The sequence below is a fragment of the Cygnus olor genome, chromosome 17, assembly GCF_009769625.2.
Source record: "Cygnus olor isolate bCygOlo1 chromosome 17, bCygOlo1.pri.v2, whole genome shotgun sequence".
Taxonomy (NCBI): Eukaryota; Metazoa; Chordata; class Aves; order Anseriformes; family Anatidae; genus Cygnus; species Cygnus olor.
The window spans coordinates 312,506-327,128 of record NC_049185.1 but is presented as its reverse complement, the minus strand read 5'-3'; the positions used below and the strand labels follow the sequence as shown (position 1 = coordinate 327,128).

General features: G+C 47.7%; 2 protein-coding genes across 3 annotated transcripts in view; one reads left to right on the top strand and one right to left on the bottom strand.

The window, feature by feature from the left end:
* Positions 1–744: 744 nt before the first annotated feature.
* Positions 745–12,123, bottom strand: LRRC74B (leucine rich repeat containing 74B). The gene is made up of 8 exons (XM_040576625.1): positions 11,851–12,123; positions 10,364–10,496; positions 9,167–9,373; positions 6,975–7,084; positions 6,280–6,395; positions 4,209–4,287; positions 3,195–3,290; positions 745–1,694 (listed from the first exon to the last, which is right to left on the bottom strand). The coding sequence occupies exons 1-8, from the start codon at positions 12,121–12,123 to the stop codon at positions 1,521–1,523; spliced, it is 1,188 nt and encodes a 395-aa protein (XP_040432559.1). The 3' UTR covers positions 745–1,520.
* P2RX6 (purinergic receptor P2X 6) overlaps positions 11,745–14,623 on the top strand; it is an 11,962-nt gene continuing 9,083 nt past the window's right edge. Inside the window, exons 1-3 of one of the 2 annotated variants that reach the window (XM_040576626.1) lie at positions 12,122–12,255; positions 12,351–12,501; positions 12,717–12,788. In XM_040576626.1, coding sequence (XP_040432560.1) covers positions 12,122–12,255; positions 12,351–12,501; positions 12,717–12,788 — 357 coding nt within the window. Of the gene's footprint in view, positions 11,953–12,121; positions 12,256–12,350; positions 12,502–12,716; positions 12,789–14,623 lie in introns of those variants that run through there. The other variant, XM_040576627.1, reaches the window with a different exon arrangement.

Here is a 14,623-nt window from a genome sequence, read left to right as displayed (position 1 = left end):
ACATTCCTTAGGTGAATGAAATACAAAAGTGAGCGAGGTGATTATAATGCTTCTGTTCTAGGGAAAGAAGCATAAAGCAAAACACGGCACCAGGCAGGTACTCTGGGATGAGGCTGGCAGAAGAGTCTTGAATTCCAGCCCCTGCCCTAGTGAGCTGCCTTCTCAGGGAGGTGTCACTGCTCCCCTCCAAGAGAGCACTGCCTTGAACCTCATCGGTCAGCCTGTTAGCTGCAGAGAAAACCAAAACCTAAACACACCTTGGGACAGACAAGGCTTGCCTAGCTGGAGACACAAATAAAGCCAACACTGGTGCACACACTCTGCCAACAGTGCCTGCAAACCTTCAGGAAATTAGGAAGACAATTATAATGTATGTGGCTGTACAGCCGTAAGTAGGGTAAGGTGGCACTGAACACTGCTGGGGTTTGCTGCCCTGTGACTGCAGGGCAGAGCCACCTGCACCTCCAGCCCAAGCCAGACATCCAGATGCTTTTGTGTGACTGGACGCAGCAACTCTCTCTCCTAGGCTGCCAGAAATTGCTGCAGGAAACCACTTCTCATGGAGGCCAGGAGAGGGAGAGTTAAGCCCAGCTTAACTGCATGACCATGTGACTCTTGTCCCACCACACGCTGCTCCTGAAGGCACTCACAACCCATCCCTGCCACCCCAAACGCAGTGCCATACCAGTGGTGTCCCAGGCAGCAAAGGAAGTATCCACTGGGCTATATACTGGATGCTGCCGAGTGAGGACAAAACATTCCAGGGAAGGGAAAAGAGTTACAGCCCATGTGCTGCTGTCACTGCTGAATTACTGCTGAGTGCATCAGCTTGTGGCATCCATCCCTTATAACACTGAAAAAAGCAACAGCCCGCATCCAGGAAATAACAATGCCAGTCGTGACCTAGGACAGGGTCTTTACCCTGGAGAGTATGGGCTCTTCATAAGGCTAAGGAACTGTAGTAGGAGGCAGCTGAAAATGAGTCACCAGAGCATCTGACAGCCAATTCAGCAAAAGCAATCCTGGCTGTATAGCAGGAGAACAAGCCTAAGACAGAAAGCATCTGTTCACAGCACATCTCTGAATAGGACTTTACTTGCTATGGAAGCACACCGCACTCTTGAGCTGCGCAGACCCCACTGCAGTGGGCCGTGGATCTAAACAACAGCAGCCACAAGCAGCAGCTGTGGCACACTGTGTTCCGCCAACTGCTCCAGACAAATGTCTCTATGCAGAAAGATAGATGTTAAGATGATAAATGTTTCTATGCAAAAAGGAGCCATGGAGTCTCATCCATGGAGATGTTCTTGCATGTGCTAGAAGAGACGCAGAGCTGGACACAGTAGAACTCTTAAAGTAAACAGATACAAAAAGTTCCAAGTGACAGCCATGGTGAAGTAGCCAATAATTCCACAGATTCTGCCTTCAGCACTACCCCAGGGCATTCCTGTGTCACAGGTTTGGTTAGCGGTACTGGGATGTTCGGCTGAAGTGCTAAAGCAGTCCCAAAGAGACTCACGTTAAGCCACTGAATTTTGGGAATTACCCTCCACTTCCAGCTGAGTCTGAAGCTCAGCCTTCAACTGACTTTTCCTCTGCAACTTTGTGTTTCCACCATGCCTGAGAAGTAGATTTGGAAAAAGTATTTTCACAGCATCACACAGCTCTGCAAACTCTTTGCTCACAGGTATGTCCTAGAGGGGAAAATCAATGCAGGTAAGCAAGTGCATGTTATGATTTACCATCCCTCAGGAAAAAAAAAAAATAATAAAATAAAATAAAATAAAATGATATTGCAACATATTCTGTGCTCTCTCAACCCAAATACAAAATTCTACCACAAGCTTGTGAGATCTGAGACTGTTAGCCAACACTACCACATTATGGGTAGGTATGAAATTTGAGCAGCAGGATCCTGGTCCCCTTCTCTGGCAAGAAGCAGAAGAGCTAAGCTGATGATGGAAGCAGCACAGGAATCAACGAAAGATATGGGTGCAAGCTCCTCACAGCACTACTGAAAGACAATGAACTAAGGCAGATAAAGGTGGGAAATACCCTGTCCAACCCTCTTCCCCTGCCCTCCCCCCCAAAAAAAAAAAAATCTGGAGAGAAAGTCAGAATAATGCCAGGATAAGCATTAAGTTCAGCATAATGGTTTACAGAAAGAAGTTTAAAAAAAATGGAAGGAAGGAGGTACAAAGGACAGCTATTGAACGACAGAGGAAGGGTCAACATTTCAGGGATCATCAGGTCTCTGCAAGGCAGACATATGGATTGTTCATAGCAAAGGGATGTCCTTCTTGATGAAGGACATGATCCACCTGATGGAAACAGTTACAGAGGTAACCTGACTGTAATGATTAAGTGCAGGTGACTGCAGGGAAAACATTTCCCCTGAGCTCACCATCACAGACTGTGTAGCCCACAGTGATACAGTCGATAGAGTCAGCAGAGTTAAGGTGCAAGTCTTCCCATCCTAAAGCAGACCTACACATGAACAGCTCTCATATACTTACCTCAGATGTTGTCAACTATATTGTACGTGATTTAGGCAAAACAAATCCCTTCTCAATGAACGACTGAGTAACTATCTCCTCTTTTTAGAAATTATAAGTACTTGCTAACTAATTGATCCTAAGGGTATTAAGCAGCTACCAGTCTGAGAGAAGGCCTCTATTCCAGAATTGATGCTCTCTGGTAGAGTACATGAGATGTCTTGTGCTGACACCTACCTGATGACAGTCTTCTCAGATCTAGCACAAATGAGGTTCTTGTGCAATATAAGGGTCATTTAGCTTCATGAAAAATAGAACAGAAATGCCTCCAAAACTATTTGCATCATCAGAGTAAACAGAGCTCAAGTTTCTCAGGGAACTTCTGAATTCAAAGGCCAGATTCCTCCCACCTTTGTGCTGAGAGGTGAGCCCTGCTTCTGTCACACGCTCCTGCTGCCCAAAGCATTAAGTAATGCCCAGTTTGGTGCACTCATGCACCTCATTTTGCTACACACACACGCTAAGTGGGGCCTAGGCACATACAAATGTGTCCATGCTTCCAACGTGGGGGCCACTCCCAGTCCTCACTGGCCTACAACAATGCCAGAGCTAGAATCCCTCTGGCAGCACTTTGTCATTCCCATACTGCACGTGCAACCTCTTCCCTCCCCTCCCTCTTCTTTCTGGTGTAACACTTACTGGCAGATCCAGGATCTCCACACCGGTGCCAGAATTTGCCTGTAGAGCTTTGAGGACCCCACAGCAGCCTTCACTCTGCATGGGATTTCTGATCATCTGAAAAGAAACAGCGACAGGATATATGACATCTCTTCTCCTCCCTAACATGTTTTTCTTTGTCATCATGGAAGTTTCAACTTGTCTCTTCAAGCTGTGCTAGCACAAAACTGCCACCTTCCTACAGCAACAGCCAACCACCAGTCACACGTTAAAAGCCTCCTCACGGCCAGAGGTCAAGAGACATGAGCTGCATATCTCAAAGAGCACAGGCTGCAGAAATGGCTCATAGTTGAACACAGACATCCACAGGAGTCCACCCTTGAACAGAAAGGTGTTGCAATGCACAGAGGAATGGTAGCCACAGCCATGGGAACGGGCCACCCAGGAGCCCCCACATCAGCATAGCCTTGCTGCTGGTCCTGTGGCACAGCTCAAGTTGGGACACCAAGATTTCCTGTATGATCTTTAATGGTACCAGTGGTCCCCAATGGGTGACATACCAGTATGAGGAAGAAGAGAGATGTAGGGATGGGCTTTACGGCCAAGAAATGTCTGTGAAGACAGGTCACCACCATGCAGTACTCCCTCAGAACTGCCCAAACAGCAGGCAAAGGCAAGGAGTACAGTGGTAGAAGGGCTCTCAAGCAGCCATCCCAGCGTTGATCATCACACCCAGCTGCACACTACTGCTGCAGAGAAAGGACACTGACAATGCTTGAATGTGGCAGGACAGGCTGTGGTTCATACAGTAGTAAGCTCACAGAAATCTCCATTCACAGAAGAAACTTCTGGATACAAGCGCTCTGTCTCAATGAGCGTACTGCAGGGAACCACGGGAGGAGACAGGCTGGGGCAAGTGGCTCCCTGATTTTGCTGAGGGTTTGCTCTAAGAGGTTCCAAGTCAGGACATGCATGCATCAGTGATACTTAAACACACATAAGAGGCTCGAATACCTTCCTAGGAAAGTTACTTACGTTAAGAGTCTTTAGAGTCTTGTTTTCTTTCAGGCCAACTGCAAATCGCAGAGCTCCTTCCACTGAAATACGATTATTGCTAAAAACAGATAAAAGGAATGCTTCACACACTGAGATGATCCAAGTAAATAACTGTATTGGGAGGCTGGAACTGGCGAGGAGTTACCAAATCCAGCAGACTGATAGGGGCACAGCTGTCACAGCTCCATGTCCCCAGGTTCAACTAGTAGTGAGGCTCACCATGTATTTCCAACAGGCAAATACACAAACGTATAGAATCATAGAATGGTCTAAGTTGGAAGGGACCTTAAAGATCATCTAGTTCCAATCCCCCTGCCATGGACAGTGATGCCACCCACTAGATCAGGTTGCCCAGGGCCTCCTCCAACCTGGTCTTGAACACCACTTGTACACCACTCATCACTGGCGTCCACTTGGACATAGATCCATTGATCACCACTCTCTGGGTGCGACCTTCAAGCCAACTACTTATCCACTGAACAGTCCATCCATCAAAACCATATCTCTCCAATCTGGAGACCAGGATGTCATGTGGGACTGTGTCAAAGCAATATACGCAAAATATGCAACATATATGTGCATGGCTGGGCACACAGACCAACAGAGACAGAAAATCAATATTCATACTTTGTCCCTCTTTCTTCGATGCTTGCTCCTCCCCAGACCACCTGGATCCCTTTGATTGCCTTTGGTTTCTCTCCTAAACATCCCATAACAGGACTTGTACAATCCCCAAATGCTCTTTCCCCACATCCCGTGATTCTGTGATTTAGTAAAACTTAAGTGCTTAGAAATACCAGTGGCCTTTGCTTTCTGAAGTCTCATCTAGAGGACAAAAGTCTGTTCTGCTGCACCACCAGTTGTAGCGGGAGTTTCCCACACACCTAAACAGTGTAAGGCAAAGAGCTAATTTATTCTTCTAGCGCTGTAAGCTGAAGATATGAGCCCTGCTTAGACTGAGGAGCATTCAGGTGCTCATGCCAAGCAGCCCTACATGTGTCCTCTTGGCGACAGGTATGAGTACAGGCACAGATCTTGTGCTAAGAGTTGTAGGCACCTTCCTGGTCAGAGCAGTCTGTACAAAGAGCCCAGGTGCATTATCACAGACATTGCAGTTTCATCAGTCAGGCCAATTCACTCATGGCTCATTAAATCAGATATTCTTTACTTTCCAGGAGCCTGGAAATGCCTGCTAACCTTATGCTCTCGCAAAATGGTTAACTGTCAACCCATCTGCAGGGTTTGATACTCTGCACAGTTCCTCCTGCTCCAGCCTTCCTCCGTCATGTTATTGTCACCCAGAATCATTTCTAATTAGATTAAATTCTCCACAGATACACAAGCTTGCACCACAGCCTTCCTCTTACCATCTTTGTCTCCTCTTTTTTTTTTTTTTTTTTCCTTCCCTGGGACAACTTCCACCTGTCATATTAATGACTGTGAACTTGTTGAGATCTCAGCTTCTTGGCTGCCTGGCTTCCATTGCTGTTTCACAAGCAATCCAGTCCTAAGCATGCCTGCCTACAGGTCATGTGCTGAACAGAGGCAATGGTCCAGTTCCTGCTCCAAGCGTGAGATTTTTCTCTCATGCTCTTAAGCCTCATTTCTGCAGGTTCTAGCAAGCTGTTTTTTCATAACTGATCAACTATCTCATCAAGGCCCCTTTACCAGTTACAGCATTCTTTTCTTTGTTGTTGTAAACCAAGGCAACTTTGATCCCATCCTTTGCCTCTCATACCAATCTCTTCTTAAAGTGTCGCCTGGCTTTGGACTGCGAGGCTGATGCAGAACTGTTCCCAAGGAATATGCAACCGGGAGATGGCAGAAAAAGTAACACAGATCAGATCTTATTGCACCCCAAGTTTAAGGATAGGAATTGGCATTTGGGATGAGACCAGCAGCACTCGTATTTTGTGGTGTTCCCCCTGCCTTACGCACTTGCTACTCTCTGGGGTAGGAGATCCCAATGGCTGCTGCAGGCTTTGCTCACCACATTTGATCTCAGCGCAAAATGGGAGAAAATGTGGAGTGGGACCAGAGTCAGACTCACCTAATGTTGAGCTCTTCCAGTACATTGTTGGTTTTAAGAGCCTCCCCCAAGGCAGCTGCTCCACTGTTGTCAAAACCATTGTAGGAAACATCCAGCACCTTAAGGAATATGTTTGCCTGTAGTTTGAAATAATCATACAACTTAAAATCTTAAAATTTCCCTGTTGCTTGATGCAAGCTCGAACAGACTATTTCTGCGGACTACTATCCCTTCTACTGTCCAAACAGCAGTTGGAGGATTGCTGCACTAGTCCTTGGATGGCACTTGTGATTTGTATTATTAAATTACTTTAATGGCCCCTTTCAGCCTAAGAGATTAGAAGAACTGTTTCTTATTTTAATGAGAAACTACTCTCTTTTAGTAGAATAAAACTGTATATTGAATGAAAAACAATTTCAGTATTGATTTATGAATCAGAAGTGCAATGAAACAATTCAAAACATTCATTATAGTAATTTTTACTCTAAAAAGGGAAAGAAATAGAAATAGAGAAATGGAAATGTAATATGTCAACAAACAATGGATAATTTTACTCCCTTAATTTCAAGGTGTGTATGATCCCAGATCAGAGATGGCCGGTAGACAGACAAGAGCAAAATGCAAACAGCACATGATGAAATTCACACTTATTAAAACAGATAAAGCTTCGTGTGAGATTTCAGAATTTAAAAACAGGAGTGAAATCCATTTCCTACCCCCAAGCCTTTGGCCAAAGCAGCTGCCCCTTCGCTATGGAAATGGTTCCAGCTGATTTTAAGTTCCTTTAGTCCAATGTTTTCTGCTATTGCCATTCCAAGAACTTCACCTTAAGAAAAATATATGATGCCGAACAGTTTAAGAGTTAAACTAATTAGCTGCTTTGCAAAGCAGGAAGCTTGAGTCAGGTTAGGGATATCTCTGCAACTGTCTGTATTACCTCTGGGCAGGCAATTAGAACTAGAACATATTATTTTCTTTTATACCTTGTTTACCATAGACACAAAGCAGAAGCTGTCAGGCAATAAAGTGAATGTGTTCTCTGACTACAAGCTGCAAATGTAGCCTGTGAAGAAAAAATCCAATCCCCATGTAACAGCCAGGATCTTCTGCTCATGCTCCAAGAGCTGACTGCACAAGCTCATTCTCCAGCCTGATGTGACTCTGAAAGCTGAAACCAAGTAACAGGTAACCTCCCACAGCCTCTGGTGCTTCCCGAGCTCTGGCCTCCAGCCAGGGTGCAAACAGCAGGGGTGACAGAGAAGCTACCTCTGGTCTCTAACCACACCCAGAGCTCTGAAATCTGAAGAGACTTTCTCAGCAAATACTCTGCAAGCATCTGATGGAGCAGGAAAGAAATGAGGTCAGCAACAAGCACAGAAGAAATGGAAGCCATGGCCATGCCTGAAGACCAGAAGACAGGAGAGCTGTTTGACTGTAAAGGCAGCAGGAGGTCAGCAGAATGGACAGCAGGAGTGGAGAGAAAAGCAGCCATTGCAGCCTTCAAGGTAATGAGAAGGAAAAAACAAACAAACAAACAAAAACACCTGAAAAGAACCCAAGTTAAAAGCTGGTGTCTTCCCAGTGACCAGAAGAGATGAGGATTATGATTGTTTCCTCTCTTGTGAGCCGAAGAAGCCTAATAAAGACATGGAGGATCTTCAAGGAGACTATAGCAGGTGAGATGTGTGATGATACATGATTGTAAAGCAGTAGATACAGGATTGTAAAGCAGTAGGTGGAGAGAACGTGGTGGGTTTTTCACAAAAAACACAACCAGGTTTGGGGAGGAAGAACAAGGATCTGACAGACTGCATGGGATGTGGCATGGGAGAGCAGCAATTCAGTTTCTCCATTTTCAAGCGTGTATCCATCACAGACAGAGTTGGAGGTGGAGTGATTTGGCGCAAAACTGCAGGGTGAAACCAGGAGTAGGGAGAGGATTTGTGAATATTCGGCCTGGAAATCGTAGCAGAACACATGGCTGGGGTTGTCTAAGGGCAGCCACAGATAAAGAAAATGAAGCATGTGTCAGCAAATGCAAAAAGTGAACGAGCATAAAGGTTGAAGAGTTAAGAATTAGCAATGACATCATGAGGAATGTTCTGCACAAGTGAACAGTTGGGAAGAAAGGATAGGAGAGTTCAGCCCAGCACAAGTGAGCCTGGTGAAACCAGTACAGACTAAGGATGAAAGAGCAATAGCTGGGCTTCCTCACGTCACAGAGCATCATAGGAGCACTGTGAATGCAAGGTGTACTGATTAAATAACAGCACACTTAAAAATCAGAAGCCAAAGACAAAGGGCAATATGCATTAACAAGGTTGACGTGTGGGGAAGGCACACACTCACAGGAGAACAGGAAAATGGAAAAGAAATAGCTAAAGTCACTGGCAAAGGAAGTCCCAAAACCACAAGTTGTCAAAGGTGGCAGAGTACCAGGGAAGCATGCCTACCTGCTTGACTCTCACACCCTTCCCTTGGCATCTGCAACCACCCCTCAATGACAGGGAGCTACGCTAGAAGACAAACTCATCTCTGCTGACTGTTTTCTGTTCTTATTATGGGTTTTATACATCTGTGAAAGTGGAACTGAAATAATGATCAAGAAAAAAAGCAAATAGTTCAGTGAAAGAAAGTTTCAGAATTTGGAAACTAGTAGAAACAAGGAAAAGAGGTAGAACAGGGAACGCTTGAAATGTTGTAAGAAACAACAGAGAATGAAAATGAACACGCCTTCACAGGTTGACATAGGTTTTGCCTATGAAGAGCCAAAAACACTTTCCAATAAACTGAAAGTATTAACCAACCCTGCTCCCCAAAGGTCTGAGGCAAGCAAGCAACTCATTAAGCTGCACTGGTAACTTCCGTAGCATCCCTCTATATGCGAGGTATGCAGACAGCACTTTACCTGCTTTATCACCAAACATGTTGTAACTCAGATCAAGAATTTCCACTTTGCTGTTTGCTGTGATGGCATCTGCTAAATACTTTGCTGCATGGTCATCAAATTCATTTCCTGAGAGCTGGAGGGACACAATTGTATTGTTTTCTAGAAGCATAGCAGAAAAGGCCTTAGCTCCCTCAATGCCCAATTTGTTGTCAGATAAATCGACAGCTGAGGAAAGAAAAAAACATTATCAGATCATTAAATCATACCATAACAGTTGTCAGGAAGGTGCCTGACCTCTACGCTTTAATGGCAGAAGTAGTGTCAGACTCAGAAAGTAAGAATGATGAAAACTGGTCTAACGCAGTATTTTAACAGGAAAAACAGAACTTCATTTTTCAGTTCACAACCTGTCCCTAAGAAATAGCCCTCATTCAAGTTCCACACATGAACACGGAATGAGTCGGAAGTGCAGAGCTGGCACAGAACCCTCTTCCCTGGCCATATGTTTAACTGCGAGTGGCTACTTAACTTATGAAAGGCGGGAATACTGACCCTGGAAAAGCAGGGACTGAAAACAAGATCTCTAGACACAACACTACCCAAATGAGACTTAACTATGAGGAAGCAGTGCTCTGCTTTTGCTCCCAAATTACTACAGAATTATTAGACATGAAGGGTCTCTGGGAAGAGCAGATGAGTGCTGCTGCCTGAACAAAGGCTTGAGATTCAGTATAGATGTGCTTCTCTTTCACCTGTCCCTACTTAGAAGCTGTCTTCCTAGATGGCAATCCTGCAAATTCTACTTACAAAGCCCTAACCATTACTAACTATAACCTCTGAATGGTCTAAATTTCAGGTGCATGCCTTTGATCCACAACCAAAGCAAAAATTTGCTCTTTCTCCTGATAACTCTTTGCAGGAAGAGCAGGACTGAGCTGATTCCAGTCAGTTAAATCATAACTTCCAGTAATGAAATCATAACTTCACAAAAATAAAGACAGATACAGATCCACAGATACAGATGGAGAAAAGTGAGAAAGCACCACAGTTTTAAACACTCACTGTTCAAAGAGCACCCCAATTCCCTTATGTGTTTCACAAAAGCAGTCACCAATATAGTGGGATTGGCTAAATTCACAAAGCCAACACAATTTCCTCCTCTACAGCAAAGCAGGAACAGATGCACCAGAGAACAGCAGGAAGGATAATACAAACCTGAAATGTAGCAGTTTTCTTTCAGCATCTCTGCAATTGCAGCTGCCCCTTCTCCCAGCAGCCAGTTGTCACCCAGGTCTAACTTGATGATAGAGGTATCAGCCACCAAGGAAAGAGCTAAGGCCTTGGCACCCTGCAACAAAAACCTCACAGTGGGTCATTTACGGTTTCACCAGGTTCCCAAAGCTCTGGTGAGCTTTCCTGTTTCAGCTCTTAGCCTGGCACGGATCGGGGGGATTTCACAAAGCAACCAGCAGGATTCGGAAAAAGATCTCCCTTCCAAAATAATTTAAAAATAGACCGGAAAAGCAAATGCTGAATATGGTTTACATTGAAGAGATTTCATTTATCTTGTCAATTGTGAATTAATACCTCCTTCCACAAAAATCAGGAAAAACGCTTCTACTGACAATATTCATGATGTAGAGGAAAACACTCTAGCCCCTGTGCCTGACAGTGTGCCTTTCTGGACATCACTTCTACCTGGCAGCCTGTGTGCACAGCCAGTACGAGTACCCACTTTGGTTACCGCAGGCTGCTCTGACTCCTGACCTCTACACGTAAGAAGCTTGGATGCAGCCAATATCAAGGGAAATTCTTCATTTCAAAAAAAATCCCTAGAATTAAACAGAAGTGTTGCAATGACCTTGTGATTACTCAAGTTACGTTCTCCAGCCCTGGGTATCAGACACAGGAAATGAACTAGACGGAGACTCAGAACTGTTGCAGATGAAATAAACTTAACAGAGCAAATGGATTTATCAAAAATCACTATGAAACGCTGTGCCCTTTTTGTGGTCCGAATGACTAAAATGCCATCCACCCTGAAACCAGCTTTCATCGGTAGAAGTAGCCAACAAGAACCAATGTGCACACTTAAAAATGATTGTAATTTCTTCTTTTGAGACACTGGAACAGGCTGCCCAGAGAAGCTGTGGATGTCCCATCCCTGGAAGTGTTCAACGCCAGGCTGGATGGGGCTTTGAGGTGTCCCTGCCCATGGCAGGGGGGTTGGAACTCAATGACCTGTAAGGTCCCTTCCAACCCAAAGCATTCAAGGATTCCATGATTCTTTAAAATGCTGAGGTTTGAGTTACAAAATGCAGGACACCCCAGGGGAGACTACACGCTCCCAGGCAAAGTTCTCAATCCAAAGGGAAGCGTGCTAAAGCGGTATTTGCACATCTCACCCTCCAGGTCCCGGGAAGGAGATGCCTTCCTGCTCTGAGCCCCACCACTGCCACTGCTCCCCAAACCCAGGTGCCAAACGGGGGAGGGGGGATAACGGGGAGGGGCGAATAACGGGAAGAGATAACGGGAAGGGGTGATAACGGGAAGGGGGGATAGCGGGAAGAGATAACGGGAAGGGGTGATAACAGGAAGGGGGGATAACGGGAAGAGATAACGGGAGGGGTATCGGGAAGGGGGGTAACGGGGCGAGGGCAGAAGGCGCGGACCACCCCCGACCCACGGCGGACGCCCCTCACCCGCGGGCCCAGTCCGCGGTGCCGCAGGGGGATGGCGGGGCCCCGCGGCCGCCGCAGGAGGCAGGAGGCCGGGCTGACTCCGCAGGCCCGGCACGCCGCCAGGTACGAGCTCCCTCCCGCCGCGCCGGGGGCGGCCTCCGGGCCTGCGGGGCAGAGGGAGGCGCGGAGCCCTTCACCGGGCGCCTCGGCGGTGCCCGCGAGCTCCTCCGCCGCCCCCACCGGTCCCCCCGCCGCCATCTCGGGAGCCGCGGCCGGGCCCCGCGCTGCTGCCATGGCGGCGGCGGCGGCCGCGCTGTGCGGCGGGCTGCTCGACTACAAGACGGAGAAGTTCGCGCTGACGCGGAACCGGCGGGTGGGGCTGCTGCACCGCCTGCTGCAGCTCGCCGTCCTGGGCTACCTGCTCGGGTAGGGCGCCTGGCCCGCCGCGGCTCCCCCCCACCCTCCCCGGGACGGCCGGGCCGGGCTCACCGCGCCGCGCCTGCCGTGCCGCCCGTCCCCAGGTGGGTGCTCGTGGTGCGGAGGGGCTACCAGGACACGGACGCGGCCCCCCACGTCTCGGTCATCACCAAGCTGAAGGGGGTTTCGGTCACCCGGGCGAAGGACGCGCGCAGCCGGCTCTGGGACGCGGCCGATTACGCGAGCCCACCTCAGGTAGGCGGCGGGCCCCGGCCCCGGCCCCGGGGGGGTCGCGGCCGCTCCTCCCGCAGCGGCCCGGCGGGTCCGGGGCGAGCGTGCGACGCTGTGGTAAGGGCCCCGTGAAGGGGGCAGCTCTGCTGCCGGCAAAGATTGCGACCTCCGAAGCGAGACGCCTTCTGGAAAACGGAGCGGTGTCAACGCAGCGCTGAAGACGTCTTCTTGCCTCCTAGGGAGAAAACGTGCTCTTTCTGGTGACCAACTTCATTGCCACAGCCAAGCAAGCCCAAGGCACCTGTCCCGAGGTAAATAAGCCGCGCTGTTGGTTAGCCTAGGCCTGCAGTGGGGTCGATGTGTAAAACCTGTCGGTGCTGCTGCTGCTCTGTGGCTGCGCGGGAGCTCTGCAGCAATCCCCAGTGCAAGACCAAACAGAATGGAAAAGGGACAATCGCGGCTGATTTCCCACATTCTAGTTGCTCCAAATTTCACTCGCTTGTTTGCGCTCACTCGCATACCTGCATGAACCAAGCCACGTAACTGAGCGGTCCAGCCAGAATCACTTGTGACCAGAAGGACAAGGGACACAGTCTGTTGGGTCCTCCACAGCTGTCTGGACTTCTTGAAGGTTGGTGACGCTATATGATTTTTACAGGCTTTCTGCTGTCCTCAGACGTGGGATGTGCTGGGGAGGTTAAGTTGCATTGCCTAACTCTTATTCCATATTTGCACTGTGCCTAGCATCAGCAACCTCATCACTCCAGCCTCGGCTAATACTTTTCTGTTACCCATGTACTTCCTGCGGTCACGTATATCCTTGACTTCTTCACTCGCTGTGAAGACTTGCTTCTCTTACCTCTCTTCTGCTGTTTTCTGTGATACTTTTGAACACATACTCCATGGACACCTCTGTTTCCTTTATAACTCCCTACTGCAGTGCTCGTATCTATTCATCATAGTGTCCTGTTTTTAGGAGGAATGGAACACAAGGGCTAGGTGGTTTCCCAATCAACAATCACTCAGTGGTATATATTTTGTGAGAGAAATCTTCCCAATAAGGCTGGATTCAGACCGGCCAGCTCTCCCACACTGGACCCTGTTTGGTAGACAGGAACAAATGTTCTTTAAGCTAAGCCATCGCTGTCCCCTTGTGCCAGAGCCAAGCACCATTTGTCCTAATGGTTCTCTTGGCTTTTGCTGTGGGCTTCTGTGCGGCACCCAGCTCGATCCTGCTTCCTGGTTCACCCCGTGCTGCAGGTTCCCAGGCAGGCTCTACTTGAACACGGTCCACAGACTGCAGAAGAGGAGAAGCAACCCCATTTTCAGGCTGGGGAAAATGGTCATCCTTTAACGTGTTGAGAATTCCTAAAGTACTGATAGCTGCAGGGATGTCCTCAGAGGAAAACGTGTGCCGTAGAGCGTTTCAGAGCTTTGGCATGGGTGGTCACTGGCATTTCTGGATGCTCATTTTTCCAGTCAGCCAGCCAAGTAGACAGCAGAGCGTTTAATCTTGTTGTTGCATGTCTGGATGCCTGTGAGAGCCTTCACCCTGCGTTGCTCTCTCTCCAGTAGCTTCTCAGTCCTGGTTTTCAGGCTGTAGCTGAAATGTCTTTTTGGAAAGTTTTGAAGATGTAGCAGTGGCAGCTTTTGAGAATATTCAGATCCTCCTGCAAAGTTTAGTTACCAAAGTACTCTGTGCTGGCAGACCAGGGAGCAGGTCCAGCTGGATGCAGGGCAAATTAATACAAAGGTGTGTTCTGATTGACTGATAAGCATTTGGCTTCATGTGCGCATTACTGGGTGATTTTGTTCTTGGCACTACCCAAGTTGTGAAACAAAAGGGAACTTATGCTGAAGTCGGAGCCAGCAGCCTAACACAGGTGAGGTTGTTTTAGCAGGTGATGTCTGTGCTGAGCTCAGACCTGTGGCTAAGCAGTGGCATATCTCCTAGGGAGAGCATTCCGTACTGATCTCCAATACTTTGAGTGACTGAAAACTCTCTGCTTCTCTTTACAAGGAGCTCTGAAGGTTAAGGAAGATGACCAAAATAGCCTTAGAGCTAGAAGGCATTAGTCAGCCTTGTCCAGATGCAAGCTCTGAGGCTAAAGGAACATTTCACATAGATTGTGGTGTTTAGCGCATC